This window comes from Oncorhynchus mykiss, chromosome 25 (genome assembly GCF_057628025.1).
Source record: "Oncorhynchus mykiss isolate SJ-2025 chromosome 25, ASM5762802v1, whole genome shotgun sequence".
NCBI lineage: Eukaryota > Metazoa > Chordata > Actinopteri > Salmoniformes > Salmonidae > Oncorhynchus > Oncorhynchus mykiss.
This window is the reverse complement of record NC_143046.1, coordinates 2,962,089-2,980,870: the sequence shown is the minus strand read 5'-3', so window position 1 is coordinate 2,980,870 and position 18,782 is coordinate 2,962,089. Positions and strand designations below refer to the sequence as shown.

At 42.3% G+C, this 18,782-nt stretch overlaps 1 protein-coding gene across 1 annotated transcript in view; it reads left to right on the top strand.

The window, feature by feature from the left end:
• Positions 1–509: 509 nt before the first annotated feature.
• mxd3 (MAX dimerization protein 3) overlaps positions 510–18,782 on the top strand; it is a 29,731-nt gene continuing 11,458 nt past the window's right edge. The window contains exons 1-3 of the mRNA XM_036970495.2: positions 510–714; positions 8,989–9,094; positions 17,064–17,093. Of these exons, the coding sequence (XP_036826390.1) occupies positions 645–714; positions 8,989–9,094; positions 17,064–17,093 (206 nt within the window). The 5' untranslated portion in view covers positions 510–644. The remainder of the gene's footprint in view (positions 715–8,988; positions 9,095–17,063; positions 17,094–18,782) is intronic.

The following is an 18,782-nucleotide window of genomic DNA, read 5'->3' as shown; positions in this document are numbered from 1 at the left end:
GTAGCAGGCTATTGAATTCGGTGTACAATTAAATAGTTTGTATTGTCTTTGCAATAATGCACAGTTGTGTGTGTCCTTTTGGACGACCATGGAAGCCCCAGATGAGGGTTCCCCAACTGAAACGAGTTGACGATCCCTGCCCTAGACTATTGTGGAATGATTATAAATATACAGACACAATCCTCTTAAACACCAAAACAGAAGACAAAACGACTGACGGCATAATAACTTCTCAATTTAAGTTGTTTTCAGTTTCAACGTACTTGGAGGTACGTCTCAGTATAAAAAAATATATAAATAAAAACAGTGAAAACCTATTTTTTTAGATGTCAATACAACAGGTTCTGGATTTTTTTTAAATATAACCGTTTATTAAGGTCATATTTCGAGAAAATGTGTCGATCTGTTGTTCTGTTCTATTATTAGGCTGTTCATATTTCAAAGTGAAAATCGCGCGCTCTCGGACGGAGGCGGCTGGAAAACAAGGGAGCGGTAGTCTGGGAGGCGGCGGACTGACGTCAATCACGTCGTCAGAGAAGGTGATTCCTCACTGAAGTGCAGAAGACCAAGCACATACTACTGCAGCACTCTGTCGTTGAGATACATTTTGATTGCTATATTTACCTATATTTCAACTATTTACAATGGACGCGAACACTTGCAACATTCAGGTTCTTCTGCAAGCTGCTGAGTTCTTGGAGAGAAGAGAACGAGGTAACGTAAGGTTTCTGTTCTGTTCTGTCTGTCAACTTCACTTGTCAACCAGCTGGGGCACAATAACGAAATGTACACAAATAGCGAATATCTATTAATTAACTGCAAATATCTGACATAGATTGTGCATGTTACGGTTAAGACCGTTACTATTCAGTAATAACTCGATGCAGTAAGCAGTTAAGAGAGCCTGGGTTTAATGCGGCGCTTCATATCTGACTCTGTGACCTAGATACGGGACTCATCGTTGTACACAAAGGCGCCAAGTCTGGAGCGGTTTGAAAATAAAGCCAGAGCAGCGAATGTATGAATGACAATGAATGAACCAATACAGATTTTGCAATTCCAGCAGTTGTTCTTTGTAGCCAACTGGCACGAATAACCAAAATAGCCCATATTGATGTACTGTGATACAATTGGGTGATCGCGCCAAAAACCCCGAAAAAACCAAACGTCAGCAGCATCTGTGTCTGACACTTGGATGGAAGAATAGAACAGACGACACCCGGCTTTCTTTCTTCTGCACAATAGCCAGCCGCATAAAATTGATCTTTGTGTTTGCAATCACAGCTATTTCCTCACTTTACCTCTTTAGTGAGTGTTGTTCAATATCCCATGTAGCGGTTAAGTTCTGGGGACTCGTGTATATTTGTCATCTGAAACGTCCTACAGTTTGCAGTGCCTTCAGAAAGTATTCACTACCCCTTGACCTATTCCACATTTTGTTGTGTTGCAGCCTTGAATTCTAAATGGCTAAAAACAATTATTTCACCCATCTACACACAATACCCCATAATGAAAAAGTCTAAACATTTAGAAATGTTAGCAAATTTATTGAAAATTAAATACGGAAATATCTATTAGCTGTAGACTAGTTGTCTAGTGATATTATTGGTGTCTAGCTGTAGGCTAGTTGTCTAGTGATATTATTGGTGTCTAGCTGTAGACTAGTTGTCTAGTGATATTATTGGTGTCTAGCTGTAGACTAGTTGTCTAGAGATATTATTGGTGTCTAGCTGTAGACTAGTTGTCTAGTGATATTATTGGTGTCTAGCTGTAGACTAGTTGTCTAGAGATATTATTGGTGTCTAGCTGTAGACTAGTTGTCTAGTGATATTATTGGTGTCTAGCTGTAGGCTAGTTGTCTAGAGATATTGGTGTCTAGCTGTAGACTAGTTGTCTAGTGATATTGATGTCTAGCTGTAAGCTAGTTGTCTAGTGATATTGGTGTCTAGCTGTAGGCTAGTTGTCTAGTGATATTGGTGTCTAGCTGTAGGCTAGTTGTCTAGTGATATTGGTGTCTAGCTGTAGACTAGTTGTCTAGTGATATTATTGGTGTCTAGCTGTAGACTAGTTGTCTAGTGATATTGCTGTCTAGCTGTAGGCTAGTTGTCTAGTGATATTGGTGTCTAGCTGTAGGCTAGTTGTCTAGTGATATTGGTGTCTAGCTGTAGGCTAGTTGTCTAGTGATATTGGTGTCTAGCTGTAGGCTAGTTGTCTAGTGATATTGATGTCTAGCTGTAGGCTAGTTGTCTAGTGATATTGATGTCTAGCTGTAGGCTAGTTGTCTAGTGATATTGGTGTCTAGCTGTAGGCTAGTTGTCTAGTGATATTGGTGTCTAGCTGTAGGCTAGTTGTCTAGTGATATTGGTGTCTAGCTGTAGGCTAATATCAGTGATGTTGTTGACCATCATCAGCTGATCCAGGAAATAAAACAAATACTAATAGAAAACAAAAAAAGTTAAATAAGTGAACTACTTCTTGTGGCCACGGATTTCACAGAGAACACCAATACCCACGGTGCACCTGTAAAAACAATCAGCGCTCTAAACGGCTGACTGACAAAAGCAGACAGTGATAAATCAATGTATAAATCTATTGGAATAAAGGCTAAGGACAAAAACAAAGGAAGAAGAAGTACAAAGGGATATCTGTTCTTATAGGAGCTCAACTGAGGCTGAAATTCAGCACTACTGAGGGCTGGACCATTCGTCAACAAGGAGATGGAGCCACATAGAAACACGTGGTTTAAACCAAGACACAGAGGTGGGAGGTGTTCCTTTCATTTGGAAGCTTTTATTTTCATATTTACCACTGTATTTACCACTGTAAAACATATTTACCACTAAAACATATTCACCACTAAAACATATTCACCACTAAAACATATTCACCCACTAAAACATATTCACCACTAAAACATATTCACCACTGTATTTACCACTGTAAAACATATTCACCACTGTATTTACCACTGTAAAACATATTCACCACTAAAACATATTCACCACTAAAACATATTCACCACTAAAACATATTCACCACTGTATTTACCACTGTAAAACATATTCACCACTAAAACATATTCACCACTAAAACATATTCACCACTAAAACATATTCACCACTGTAAAACATATTAACCACTAAAACATATTCACCACTAAAACATATTCACCACTGTAAAACATATTCACCACTAAAACATATTCACCACTAAAACATATTCACCACTAAAACATATTCACCACTGGAAAACATATTCACCACTGTATTTACCACTGGAAAACATATTAACCACTAAAACATATTTACCACTAAAACATATTTACCACTGTATTAACCACTGTAAAACATATTTACCACTGTATTCACCACTGTAAAACATATTCACCATTGTAAAACATATTCACCACTGTATTTACCACTGTAAAACATATTTACCACTGTAAAACATATTTACCACTGTAAAACATATTTACCACTAAAACATATTCACCACTGTAAAACATATTCACCACTAAAACATATTCACCACTAAAACATATTCACCACTAAAACATATTCACCACTGTATTTACCACTGTAAAACATATTCACCACTAAAACATATTCACCACTAAAACATATTCACCACTAAAACATATTCACCACTGTATTCACCACTGTAAAACATATTAACCACTAAAACATATTCACCACTAAAACATATTAACCACTGTAAAACATATTTACCACTAAAACATATTCACCACTAAAACATATTCACCACTAAAACATATTCACCACTAAAACATATTCACCACTGTAAAACATATTTACCACTAAAACATATTCACCACTGTAAAACATATTCACCACTAAAACATATTCACCACTAAAACATATTCACCACTAAAACATATTCACCACTGTAAAACATATTCAACACTAAAACATATTCACCACTGTATTTACCACTGTAAAACATATTCACCACTGTAAAACATATTTACCACTGTAAAACATATTCACCACTGTATTTACCACTGGAAAACATATTTACCACTGTATTTACCACTGTAAAACATATTTACCACTGTAAAACATATTTACCACTGTAAAACATATTCACCACTGTATTTACCACTGTAAAACATATTCACCACTGTATTTACCACTGTAAAACATATTCACCACTGTATTTACCACTGGAAAACATATTTACCACTGTATTTACCACTGGAAAACATATTTACCACTGTAAAACATATTTACCATTGTAAAACATATTCACCACTGTATTTACCACTGTAAAACATATTCACCACTGTATTCACCACTGTAAAACATATTCACCACTGTAAAACATATTTACCACTGTAAAACATATTCACCACTGTATTTACCACTGGAAAACATATTTACCACTGTATTTACCACTGGAAAACATATTTACCACTGTAAAACATATTTACCACTGTAAAACATATTCACCACTGTATTTACCACTGTAAAACATATTCACCACTGTATTTACCACTGTAAAACATATTCACCACTGTATTTACCACTGGAAAACATATTTACCACTGTATTCACCACTGTAAAACATATTTACCACTGTATTTACCACTGTAAAACATATTCACCACTGTAAAACATATTTACCACTGTATTTACCAATGGAAAACATATTCACCACTGTAAAACATATTCACCACTGTAAAACATATTCACCACTGTATTTACCACTGTAAAACATATTCACCACTGTAAAACATATTCACCACTAAAACATATTTACCACTAAAACATATTCACCACTAAAACATATTCACCATTGTAAAACATATTCACGACTGTAAAACATATTCACCACTGTATTTACCACTGTAAAACATATTCACCACTGTAAAACATATTCACCACTGTATTTACCACTGTAAAACATATTCACCACTAAAACATATTTACCACTAAAACATATTCACCACTAAAACATATTCACCACTGGAAAACATATTTACCACTGTATTTACCACTGTAAAACATATTCACCACTAAAACATATTCACCACTGTAAAACATATTCACCACTAAAACATATTCACCACTAAAACATATTCTCCACTAAAACATATTCACCACTGTAAAACATATTCACCACTGTAAAACATATTCACCACTAAAACATATTCACCACTGTAAAACATATTCACCACTAAAACATATTCACCACTAAAACATATTCTCCACTAAAACATATTCACCACTAAAACATATTCACCACTGGAAAACATATTCACCACTGTAAAACATATTCACCACTGTAAAACATATTAACCACTAAAACATATTTACCACTGTATTTACCACTGTAAAACATATTCACCACTAAAACATATTAACCACTGTAAAACATATTCACCACTGTAAAACATATTAACCACTAAAACATATTAACCACTAAAACATATTTACCACTGTATTTACCACTGTAAAACATATTCACCACTGGAAAACATATTCACCACTGTAAAACATATTCACCACTGTAAAACATATTAACCACTAAAACATATTAACCACTAAAACATATTTACCACTGTATTTACCACTGTAAAACATATTCACCACTGTAAAACATATTCACCACTAAAACATATTCACCACTGTAAAACATATTCACCACTAAAACATATTCACCACTAAAACATATTCTCCACTAAAACATATTCACCACTAAAACATATTCACCACTGGAAAACATATTCACCACTAAAACATACTCACCACTAAAACATATTCACCACTGTAAAACATATTCACCACTGTAAAACATATTTACCACTGGAAAACATATTAACCACTAAAACATATTCACCACTAAAACATATTTACCACTAAAACATATTTACCACTGTATTAACCACTGTAAAACATATTTACCACTGTATTCACCACTGTAAAACATATTCACCACTGTAAAACATATTTACCACTGTAAAACATATTCACCATTGTAAAACATATTCACCACTGTATTTACCACTGTAAAACATATTTACCACTGTAAAACATATTTACCACTAAAACATATTCATCACTGTAAAACATATTCACCACTAAAACATATTCACCACTGTATTTACCACTGTAAAACATATTCACCACTAAAACATATTCACCACTAAAACATATTCACCACTAAAACATATTCACCACTGTATTCACCACTGTAAAACATATTAACCACTAAAACATATTCACCACTAAAACATATTCACCACTGTATTTACCACTGTAAAACATATTCACCACTGTATTCACCACTGTAAACCATATTGACCACTAAAACATATTCACCACTAAAACATATTCACCACTGTATTCACCACTGTAAAACATATTAACCACTAAAACATATTCACCACTAAAACATATTCACCATTGTATTTACCACTGGAAAACATATTCACCACTGTTAAACATATTCACCACTGTATTAACCACTGTAAAATATAATAAATTCACCACTAAAACATATTCACCACTAAAACATATTCACCACTAAAACATATTCACCGCTAAAACATATTCACCACTGTATTTACCACTGTAAAACATATTCACCACTGTATTCACCACTGTAAAACATATTCACCACTAAAACATATTCACCACTAAAACATATTCACCACTGTATTAACCACTGTAAAACATATTCACCACTAAAACATATTCACCACTAAAACATATTCACCACTAAAACATATTCACCACTGTATTAACCACTGGAAAACATATTCACCACTAAAACATATTCACCACTAAAACATATTCACCACTAAAACATATTCACCACTAAAACATATTCACCATTAAAACATATTCACCACTGGAAAACATATTCACCACTGTATTTACCACTGTAAAACATATTCACCACTGTATTTACCACTGTAAAACATATTCACCACTAAAACATATTCACCACTGTAAAACATATTCACCACTGTATTTACCACTAAAACATATTCACCACTAAAACATATTCACCACTGTATTGACCACTGGAAAACATATTCACCACTAAAACATATTCACCACTAAAACATATTCACCACTAAAACATATTCACCACTGTTAAACATATTCACCACTAAAACATATTCACCACTAAAACATATTCACCACTGTATTGACCACTGGAAAACATATTCACCACTAAAACATATTCACCACTAAAACATATTCACCACTAAAACATATTCACCACTGTAAAACATATTCACCACTAAAACATATTCACCACTAAAACATATTCACCACTAAAACATATTCACCACTGTTAAACATATTTACCACTAAAACATATTCACCACTAAAACATATTCACCACTGTATTAACCACTGGAAAACATATTCACCACTAAAACATATTCACCACTAAAACATATTCACCACTAAAACATATTCACCACTGTTAAACATATTCACCACTAAAACATATTCACCACTAAAACATATTCACCACTGGAAAACATATTCACCACTGTATTTACCACTGTAAAACATATTTACCACTGTAAAACATATTCACCACTAAAACATATTCACCACTAAAACATATTCACCACTAAAATATATTTACCACTAAAACATATTCACCACTGTAAAACATATTCACCACTAAAACATATTCACCACTGTATTTACCATTGTAAAACATATTTACCACTGTAAAACATATTCACCACTGTATTTACCACTGTAAAACATATTCACCACTGTATTCACCACTGGAAAACATATTCTCCACTGTAAAACATATTTACCACTGTATTAACCACTAAAACATATTCACCACTGTATTTACCACTGGAAAACATATTTACCACTGTATTTACCACTGGAAAACATATTTACCACTGTAAAACATATTTACCACTGTATTAACCACTAAAACATATTCACCACTGTATTTACCACTGGAAAACATATTTACCACTGTATTTACCACTGGAAAACATATTTACCACTGTAAAACATATTTACCACTGTATTTACCACTGGAAAACATATTTACCACTGTATTTACCACTGGAAAACATATTCACCACTGTATTATAAATAATAGGAGAATGGTTAAATGTCTTTATTTAGAGACCATCCCCAAAGTTAGACTTTTGTTGGATTCAGGGGAGCTGAGGAATACCTCCCTTGTCTTTTTGGTTGAATCTGTGTTTGAAATTCACTGCTCAACTGAGGGACCTTACAATTATCTGTATGTGTGGGGTACAGAGATGAGGTAGTCATTCAAAAATCATGTTAAACACTATTATTGCACACAGAGTGAGTCCATGCAACTTATTATGTGACTTCTACACCTGCATTGCTTGCTGTTTGGGGTTTTAGGCTGGGTTTCTGTACAGCACTTTGAGATATCAGCTGATGTACGAAGGGCTATATAAAATACATTTGATTTGATTTGACTTGTTAAGCACATTTGTACTCCTGAACCAGTTTAGGCTTGCCATAACAAACGAGGCTGAATACTTATTGACTAAAGACATTTCAGATTTTCATTTATTTTTATTTTGTTGTTGTTGTAAACATTTCTAAAAACATAACTCCACTTTGACATTATGGCGTATTGTATGTAGTCCAGTGACACAAACATCTGCATTGAATCCATTTTAAATTCAGCCTGTAACAACAACACGATGTGCAAAAGTCTAGGGTATCAATACGTTCTGAAGGCTCTGTGAGTGTCAATTAAAAATGGTCCTTTCGCTCTTTTCTATCCAGAGGCAGAACATGGCTATGCATCAGTCAAATGCCTAAAATTAAACTTTGTGTTTACAATCACATTGATTTGTTAATTTTGCCTGTCATTGATTTTCCCATTTACAATAGTCTATGAAAACATGAGTTTAGTTGCAACCCAAAGTAAGGACTTGATGTCACGACGTCCCATTGAAACGATCCTCTCCTTTCTCTCTCTCTCCAGAGGCAGAGCATGGCTATGCATCAGTGTTGCCCTTCTACTGTCCAGGGGACTCTGAGAAGAAGAGTAAACAGAAGAACAAGAAGCTGCAGGCTGCCGGTAGTAACAGGTGATTATATAACTCTCTAACTGACTAGTCTGTCTGACAGCTAGCTAGGGACGGGGTTCTGGCTCTCTGAAACTACTAGTCTGTCTGACAGCTAACTAGGGACGGGGTTCTGGCTCTCTGAAACTACTAGTCTGTCTGACAGCTAGCTAGGGACGGGGTTCTGGCTCTCTGAAACTACTAGTCTGTCTGACAGCTAACTAGGGACGGGGTTCTGGCTCTCTGAAACTACTAGTCTGTCTGACAGCTAGCTAGGGACGGGGTTCTGGCTCTCTGAAACTACTAGTCTGTCTGACAGCTAGCTAGGGACGGGGTTCTGGCTCTCTGAAACTACTAGTCTGTCTGACAGCTAGCTAGGGACGGGGTTCTGGCTCTCTGAAACTACTAGTCTGTCTGACAGCTAGCTAGGGACGGGGTTCTGGCTCTCTGAAACTACTAGTCTGTCTGACAGCTAGCTAGGGACGGGGTTCTGGCTCTCTGAAACTACTAGTCTGTCTGACAGCTAGCTAGGGACGGGGTTCTGGCTCTCTGAAACTATTAGTCTGTCTGACAGCTAGCTATGGACGGGGTTCTGGCTCTCTGAAACTACTAGCTGTCTGACAGCTAGCTAGGGACGGGGTTCTGGCTCTCTGAAACTACTAGTCTGTCTGACAGCTAGCTAGGGACGGGGTTCTGGCTCTCTGAAACTACTAGTCTGTCTGACAGCTAGCTAGGGACGGGGTTCTGGCTCTCTGAAACTACTAGTCTGTCTGACAGCTAGCTAGAGACGGGGTTCTGGCTCTCTGAAACTACTAGTCTGTCTGACAGCTAGCTAGGGACGGGGTTCTGGCTCTCTGAAACTACTAGTCTGTCTGACAGCTAGCTAGGGACGGGGTTCTGGCTCTCTGAAACTACTAGTCTGTCTGACAGCTAGCTAGAGACGGGGTTCTGGCTCTCTGAAACTACTAGTCTGTCTGACAGCTAGCTAGGGACGGGGTTCTGGCTCTCTGAAACTACTAGTCTGTCTGACAGCTAGCTAGGGACGGGGTTCTGGCTCTCTGAAACTACTAGTCTGTCTGACAGCTAGCTAGGGACGGGGTTCTGGCTCTCTGAAACTACTAGTCTGTCTGACAGCTAGCTAGGGACGGGGTTCTGGCTCTCTGAAACTACTAGTCTGTCTGACAGCTAGCTAGGGACGGGGTTCTGGCTCTCTGAAACTACTAGTCTGTCTGACAGCTAGCTAAGGACGGGGTTCTGGCTCTCTGAAACTACTAGTCTGTCTGACAGCTAGCTAGGGACGGGGTTCTGGCTCTCTGAAACTACTAGTCTGTCTGACAGCTAGCTAGGGACGGGGTTCTGGCTCTCTGAAACTACTAGTCTGTCTGACAGCTAGCTAGGGACGGGGTTCTGGCTCTCTGAAACTACTAGTCTGTCTGACAGCTAGCTAGGGACTGGGTTCTGGCTCTCTGAAACTACTAGTCTGTCTGACAGCTAGCTAGGGACGGGGTTCTGGCTCTCTGAAACTACTAGTCTGTCTGACAGCTAGCTAGGGACGGGGTTCTGGCTCTCTGAAACTATTAGTCTGTCTGACAGCTAGCTATGGACGGGGTTCTGGCTCTCTGAAACTACTAGCTGTCTGACAGCTAGCTAGGGACGGGGTTCTGGCTCTCTGAAACTACTAGTCTGTCTGACAGCTAGCTAGGGACGGGGTTCTGGCTCTCTGAAACTACTAGTCTGTCTGACAGCTAGCTAGGGACGGGGTTCTGGCTCTCTGAATCTACTAGTCTGTCTGACAGCTAGCTAGAGACGGGGTTCTGGCTCTCTGAAACTACTAGTCTGTCTGACAGCTAGCTAGGGACGGGGTTCTGGCTCTCTGAAACTACTAGTCTGTCTGACAGCTAGCTAGGGACGGGGTTCTGGCTCTCTGAAACTACTAGTCTGTCTGACAGCTAGCTAGAGACGGGGTTCTGGCTCTCTGAAACTACTAGTCTGTCTGACAGCTAGCTAGGGACGGGGTTCTGGCTCTCTGAAACTACTAGTCTGTCTGACAGCTAGCTAGGGACGGGGTTCTGGCTCTCTGAAACTACTAGTCTGTCTGACAGCTAGCTAGGGACGGGGTTCTGGCTCTCTGAAACTACTAGTCTGTCTGACAGCTAGCTAGGGACGGGGTTCTGGCTCTCTGAAACTACTAGTCTGTCTGACAGCTAGCTAGGGACGGGGTTCTGGCTCTCTGAAACTACTAGTCTGTCTGACAGCTAGCTAGGGACGGGGTTCTGGCTCTCTGAAACTACTAGTCTGTCTGACAGCTAGCTAGGGACGGGGTTCTGGCTCTCTGAAACTACTAGTCTGTCTGACCGCTAGCTAGGGACGGGGTTCTGGCTCTCTGAAACTACTAGTCTGTCTGACAGCTAGCTAGGGACGGGGTTCTGGCTCTCTGAAACTACTAGTCTGTCTGACAGCTAGCTAGGGACGGGGTTCTGGCTCTCTGAAACTACTAGTCTGTCTGACCGCTAGCTAGGGACGGGGTTCTGGCTCTCTGAAACTACTAGTCTGTCTGACAGCTAGCTAGGGACGGGGTTCTGGCTCTCTGAAACTACTAGTCTGTTTGACAGCTAGCTAGAGACGGGGTTCTGGCTCTCTAAAACTACTAGTCTGTCTGACAGCTAGCTAGGGACGGGGTTCTGGCTCTCTGAAACTACTAGTCTGTCTGACAGCTAGCTAGGGACGGGGTTCTGGCTCTCTGAAACTACTAGTCTGTCTGACAGCTAGCTTGGGACGGGGTTCTGGGTCTCTGAAACTACTAGTCTGTCTGACAGCTAGCTTGGGACGGGGTTCTGGGTCTCTGAAACTACTAGTCTGTCTGACAGCTAGCTAGGGACGGGGTTCTGGCTCTCTGAAACTACTAGTCTGTCTGACAGCTAGCTAGGGACGGGGTTCTGGCTCTCTGAAACTACTAGTCTGTCTGACAGCTAGCTTGGGACGGGGTTCTGGGTCTCTGAAACTACTAGTCTGTCTGACAGCTAGCTTGGGACGGAGTTCTGGCTCTCTGAAACTACTAGTCTGTCTGACAGCTAGCTAGGGACGGGGTTCTGGCTCTCTGAAACTACTAGTCTGTCTGACAGCTAGCTAGGGACGGGGTTCTGGCTCTCTGAAACTACTAGTCTGTCTGACAGCTAGCTAGGGACGGGGTTCTGGGTCTCTGAAACTACTAGTCTGTCTGACAGCTAGCTAGGGACGGGGTTCTGGCTCTCTGAAACTACTAGTCTGTCTGACAGCTAGCTAGGGACGGGGTTCTGGCTCTCTGAAACTACTAGTCTGTCTGACAGCTAGCTAGGGACGGGGTTCTGGGTCTCTGAAACTACTAGTCTGTCTGACAGCTAGCTTGGGACGGGGTTCTGGGTCTCTGAAACTACTAGTCTGTCTGACAGCTAGCTTGGGACGGGGTTCTGGGTCTCTGAAACTACTAGTCTGTCTGACAGCTAGCTAGGGACGGGGTTCTGGCTCTCTGAAACTACTAGTCTGTCTGACAGCTAGCTAGGGACGGGGTTCTGGCTCTCTGAAACTACTAGTCTGTCTGACAGCTAGCTTGGGACGGGGTTCTGGGTCTCTGAAACTACTAGTCTGTCTGACAGCTAGCTTGGGACGGAGTTCTGGCTCTCTGAAACTACTAGTCTGTCTGACCGCTAGCTAGGGACGGAGTTCTGGCTCTCTGAAACTACTAGTCTGTCTGACAGCTAGCTAGGGACAGGGTTCTGGCTCTCTGAAACTACTAGTCTGTCTGACAGCTAACTAGGGACGGGGTTCTGGCTCTCTGAAACTACTAGTCTGTCTGACAGCTAGCTAGGGACGGGGTTCTGGCTCTCTGAAACTACTAGTCTGTCTGACCGCTAGCTAGGGACGGGGTTCTGGCTCTCTGAAACTACTAGTCTGTCTGACCGCTAGCTAGGGACGGGGTTCTGGCTCTCTGAAACTACTAGTCTGTTTGACAGCTAGCTAGGGACAGGGTTCTGGCTCTCTGAAACTACTAGTCTGTTTGACAGCTAGCTAGGGACGGGGTTCTGGCTCTCTGAAACTACTAGTCTGTCTGACAGCTAGCTAGGGACAGGGTTCTGGCTCTCTGAAACTACTAGTCTGTCTGACAGCTAGCTAGGGACAGGGTTCTGGCTCTCTGAAACTACTAGTCTGTCTGACAGCTAGCTAGGGACAGGGTTCTGGCTCTCTGAAACTACTAGTCTGTCTGACAGCTAGCTAGGGACGGGGTTCTGGCTCTCTGAAACTACTAGTCTGTCTGACAGCTAGCTAGGGACGGGGTTCTGGCTCTCTGAAACTACTAGTCTGTCTGACAGCTAGCTAGGGACAGGGTTCTGGCTCTCTGAAACTACTAGTCTGTCTGACAGCTAGCTAGGGACGGGGTTCTGGCTCTCTGAAACTACTAGTCTGTCTGACAGCTAGCTAGGGACAGGGTTCTGGCTCTCTGAAACTACTAGTCTGTCTGACAGCTAGCTAGGGACAGGGTTCTGGCTCTCTGAAACTACTAGTCTGTCTGACAGCTAGCTAGGGACAGGGTTCTGGGTCTCTGAAACTACTAGTCTGTCTGACAGCTAGCTAGGGACGGGGTTCTGGCTCTCTGAAACTACTAGTCTGTCTGACAGCTAGCTAGGGACAGGGTTCTGGCTCTCTGAAACTACTAGTCTGTCTGACAGCTAGCTAGGGACAGGGTTCTGGCTCTCTGAAACTACTAGTCTGTCTGACAGCTAGCTAGGGACAGGGTTCTGGCTCTCTGAAACTACTAGTCTGTCTGACAGCTAGCTAGGGACGGGGTTCTGGCTCTCTGAAACTACTAGTCTGTCTGACAGCTAGCTAGGGACGGGGTTCTGGCTCTCTGAAACTACTAGTCTGTCTGACAGCTAGCTAGGGACGGGGTTCTGGCTCTCTGAAACTATTAGTCTGTCTGACAGCTAGCTAGGGACGGGGTTCTGGCTCTCTGAAACTACTAGTCTGTCTGACAGCTAGCTAGGGACAGGGTTCTGGCTCTCTGAAACTACTAGTCTGTCTGACAGCTAGCTAGGGACAGGGTTCTGGCTCTCTGAAACTACTAGTCTGTCTGACAGCTAGCTAGGGACAGGGTTCTGGCTCTCTGAAACTACTAGTCTGTCTGACAGCTAGCTAGGAACGGGGTTCTGGGTCTCTGAAACTACTAGTCTGTCTGACAGCTAGCTAGGGACGGGGTTCTGGCTCTCTGAAACTACTAGTCTGTCTGACAGCTAGCTAGGGACGGGGTTCTGGCTCTCTGAAACTACTAGTCTGTCTGACAGCTAGCTAGGGACAGGGTTCTGGCTCTCTGAAACTACTAGTCTGTCTGACCGCTAGCTAGGGACGGGGTTCTGGGTCTCTGAAACTACTAGTCTGTCTGACAGCTAGCTTGGGACGGAGTTCTGGCTCTCTGAAACTACTAGTCTGTCTGACAGCTAGCTAGGGACGGGGTTCTGGCTCTCTGAAACTACTAGTCTGTCTGACAGCTAGCTAGGGACGGGGTTCTGGCTCTCTGAAACTACTAGTCTGTCTGACAGCTAGCTAGGGACGGGGTTCTGGGTCTCTGAAACTACTAGTCTGTCTGACAGCTAGCTAGGGACGGGGTTCTGGCTCTCTGAAACTACTAGTCTGTCTGACAGCTAGCTAGGGACGGGGTTCTGGCTCTCTGAAACTACTAGTCTGTCTGACAGCTAGCTAGGGACGGGGTTCTGGGTCTCTGAAACTACTAGTCTGTCTGACAGCTAGCTTGGGACGGGGTTCTGGGTCTCTGAAACTACTAGTCTGTCTGACAGCTAGCTTGGGACGGGGTTCTGGGTCTCTGAAACTACTAGTCTGTCTGACAGCTAGCTAGGGACGGGGTTCTGGCTCTCTGAAACTACTAGTCTGTCTGACAGCTAGCTAGGGACGGGGTTCTGGCTCTCTGAAACTACTAGTCTGTCTGACAGCTAGCTTGGGACGGGGTTCTGGGTCTCTGAAACTACTAGTCTGTCTGACAGCTAGCTTGGGACGGAGTTCTGGCTCTCTGAAACTACTAGTCTGTCTGACCGCTAGCTAGGGACGGAGTTCTGGCTCTCTGAAACTACTAGTCTGTCTGACAGCTAGCTAGGGACAGGGTTCTGGCTCTCTGAAACTACTAGTCTGTCTGACAGCTAACTAGGGACGGGGTTCTGGCTCTCTGAAACTACTAGTCTGTCTGACAGCTAGCTAGGGACGGGGTTCTGGCTCTCTGAAACTACTAGTCTGTCTGACCGCTAGCTAGGGACGGGGTTCTGGCTCTCTGAAACTACTAGTCTGTCTGACCGCTAGCTAGGGACGGGGTTCTGGCTCTCTGAAACTACTAGTCTGTTTGACAGCTAGCTAGGGACAGGGTTCTGGCTCTCTGAAACTACTAGTCTGTTTGACAGCTAGCTAGGGACGGGGTTCTGGCTCTCTGAAACTACTAGTCTGTCTGACAGCTAGCTAGGGACAGGGTTCTGGCTCTCTGAAACTACTAGTCTGTCTGACAGCTAGCTAGGGACAGGGTTCTGGCTCTCTGAAACTACTAGTCTGTCTGACAGCTAGCTAGGGACAGGGTTCTGGCTCTCTGAAACTACTAGTCTGTCTGACAGCTAGCTAGGGACGGGGTTCTGGCTCTCTGAAACTACTAGTCTGTCTGACAGCTAGCTAGGGACGGGGTTCTGGCTCTCTGAAACTACTAGTCTGTCTGACAGCTAGCTAGGGACAGGGTTCTGGCTCTCTGAAACTACTAGTCTGTCTGACAGCTAGCTAGGGACGGGGTTCTGGCTCTCTGAAACTACTAGTCTGTCTGACAGCTAGCTAGGGACAGGGTTCTGGCTCTCTGAAACTACTAGTCTGTCTGACAGCTAGCTAGGGACAGGGTTCTGGCTCTCTGAAACTACTAGTCTGTCTGACAGCTAGCTAGGGACAGGGTTCTGGGTCTCTGAAACTACTAGTCTGTCTGACAGCTAGCTAGGGACGGGGTTCTGGCTCTCTGAAACTACTAGTCTGTCTGACAGCTAGCTAGGGACAGGGTTCTGGCTCTCTGAAACTACTAGTCTGTCTGACAGCTAGCTAGGGACAGGGTTCTGGCTCTCTGAAACTACTAGTCTGTCTGACAGCTAGCTAGGGACAGGGTTCTGGCTCTCTGAAACTACTAGTCTGTCTGACAGCTAGCTAGGGACGGGGTTCTGGCTCTCTGAAACTACTAGTCTGTCTGACAGCTAGCTAGGGACGGGGTTCTGGCTCTCTGAAACTACTAGTCTGTCTGACAGCTAGCTAGGGACGGGGTTCTGGCTCTCTGAAACTATTAGTCTGTCTGACAGCTAGCTAGGGACGGGGTTCTGGCTCTCTGAAACTACTAGTCTGTCTGACAGCTAGCTAGGGACAGGGTTCTGGCTCTCTGAAACTACTAGTCTGTCTGACAGCTAGCTAGGGACAGGGTTCTGGCTCTCTGAAACTACTAGTCTGTCTGACAGCTAGCTAGGGACAGGGTTCTGGCTCTCTGAAACTACTAGTCTGTCTGACAGCTAGCTAGGAACGGGGTTCTGGGTCTCTGAAACTACTAGTCTGTCTGACAGCTAGCTAGGGACGGGGTTCTGGCTCTCTGAAACTACTAGTCTGTCTGACAGCTAGCTAGGGACGGGGTTCTGGCTCTCTGAAACTACTAGTCTGTCTGACAGCTAGCTAGGGACAGGGTTCTGGCTCTCTGAAACTACTAGTCTGTCTGACCGCTAGCTAGGGACGGGGTTCTGGCTCTCTGAAACTACTAGTCTGTCTGACAGCTAGCTAGGGACGGAGTGTGGCCATAGTCAGCATTTGGTTTCACTGAAGAATGTGTGCTGACGAGTCTACTTTTTATAGTTAAAATGATATATTATGAATCTGAAATACGTAATAATGACTTTATGCTTTAGTGTTTATAAACTCACTAATAATGACTTTATGCTTTCTTCGTCCACAGGACAGTCCATAACGAGTTGGAGAAGCACAGGTAAAGAGCCATTCTATCAGTCCTGTGACATTCTACCTTCGGCAACCACTGTGTAGATTTCCATTGGTACATGTCTAATTATAATAGTAACAACACAGGCATAAAACTAAAGATACCTCTTAAAGAGCCACTGAACACGCCGATTAACAAGCGTGTTTTTCTGTTGTTCATTAGAGAAAAAAAACTAATTTCAGCACTTGGAGGTGTGTTTCCTGACAGATTCTGCGTTTGGTTAATGAGGGTTGTCCCTCATCAGACAATGTAGACGCGGAAGCCTAATTCACTTCCTCAAAATCCCCAGGATTAATCTAAAACAACTCAAGAAGTCTGTGATTAATTTTGACGTTTTTTTTCCCAAGGATGTTTTAGTTAGGCAATTGAAATCTATCTAAGTTGTTTGGTGCAGTATTTCACAAGTTCAATTTTTTTTGTAATGTTTTGTCTTCTGTAAACAAAGTTGGAGCTGCTGGGCAGGTCTGTCTCACTGTCTGTGCTAGTGGATAGAGAGCGATCCCAGCAGCTGTTCATTTATATATATTTATTTAACTATTCAACTTTAACTAAAACAATATATAGATATAGGACAAAACACACATCACGACGAGCCTACACTACATAAAGAGAGACCTAAGACAACAACAGCGCAAGGCAGCACCACAACATGACAACAGCATGGTAGCAACACAACATGACAATAACATAGCAAGGCAGCAACACAGCATGACAACAACATAGCAAGGCAGCAACACAGCATGACAACAACATAGCAAGGCAGCAACACAACATGACAACAACATAGCAAGGCAGCAACACAACATGACAATAACATGGTAGCAGCACAACATGGCAGCAACACAACATGACAACAACATGGCAGCAACACAACATGGTAGCAGCACAACATGACAACAACATGGTACCAACACAACATGGCAGCAACACAACATGACAACAACATAGCAAGGCAGCAACACAACATGACAATAACATGGTAGCAACACAACATGGTAGCAGCACAACATGACAACAACATAGCAAGGCAGCAACACAACATGACAATAACATGGTAGCAACACAACATGACAACACAATATGGCAGCAACACAACATGACAACACAACATGGCAGCAACACAACATGACAATAACATGGTAGCAACACAACATGACAACAACATGATAGCAACACAACATGACAACAACATGGTAGCAACACAACATGGTAGCAACACAACATGACAACAACATAGCAAGGCAGCAACACAACATGACAACAACATAGCAAGGCAGCAACACAACATGACAATAACATGGTAGCAACACAACATGACAACACAATATGGCAGCAACACAACATGACAACACAACATGGCAGCAACACAACATGACAATAACATGGTAGCAACACAACATGACAACAACATGATAGCAACACAACATGACAACAACATGGTAGCAACACAACATGGTAGCAACACAACATGACAACAACATAGCAAGGCAGCAACACAGCATGACAACAACATAGCAAGGCAGCAACACAACATGACAATAACATGGTAGCAGCACAACATGGCAGCAACACAACATGACAACAACATGGCAGCAACACAACATGGTAGCAGCACAACATGACAACAACATGGTAGCAACACAACATGGCAGCAACACAACATGACAACAACATAGC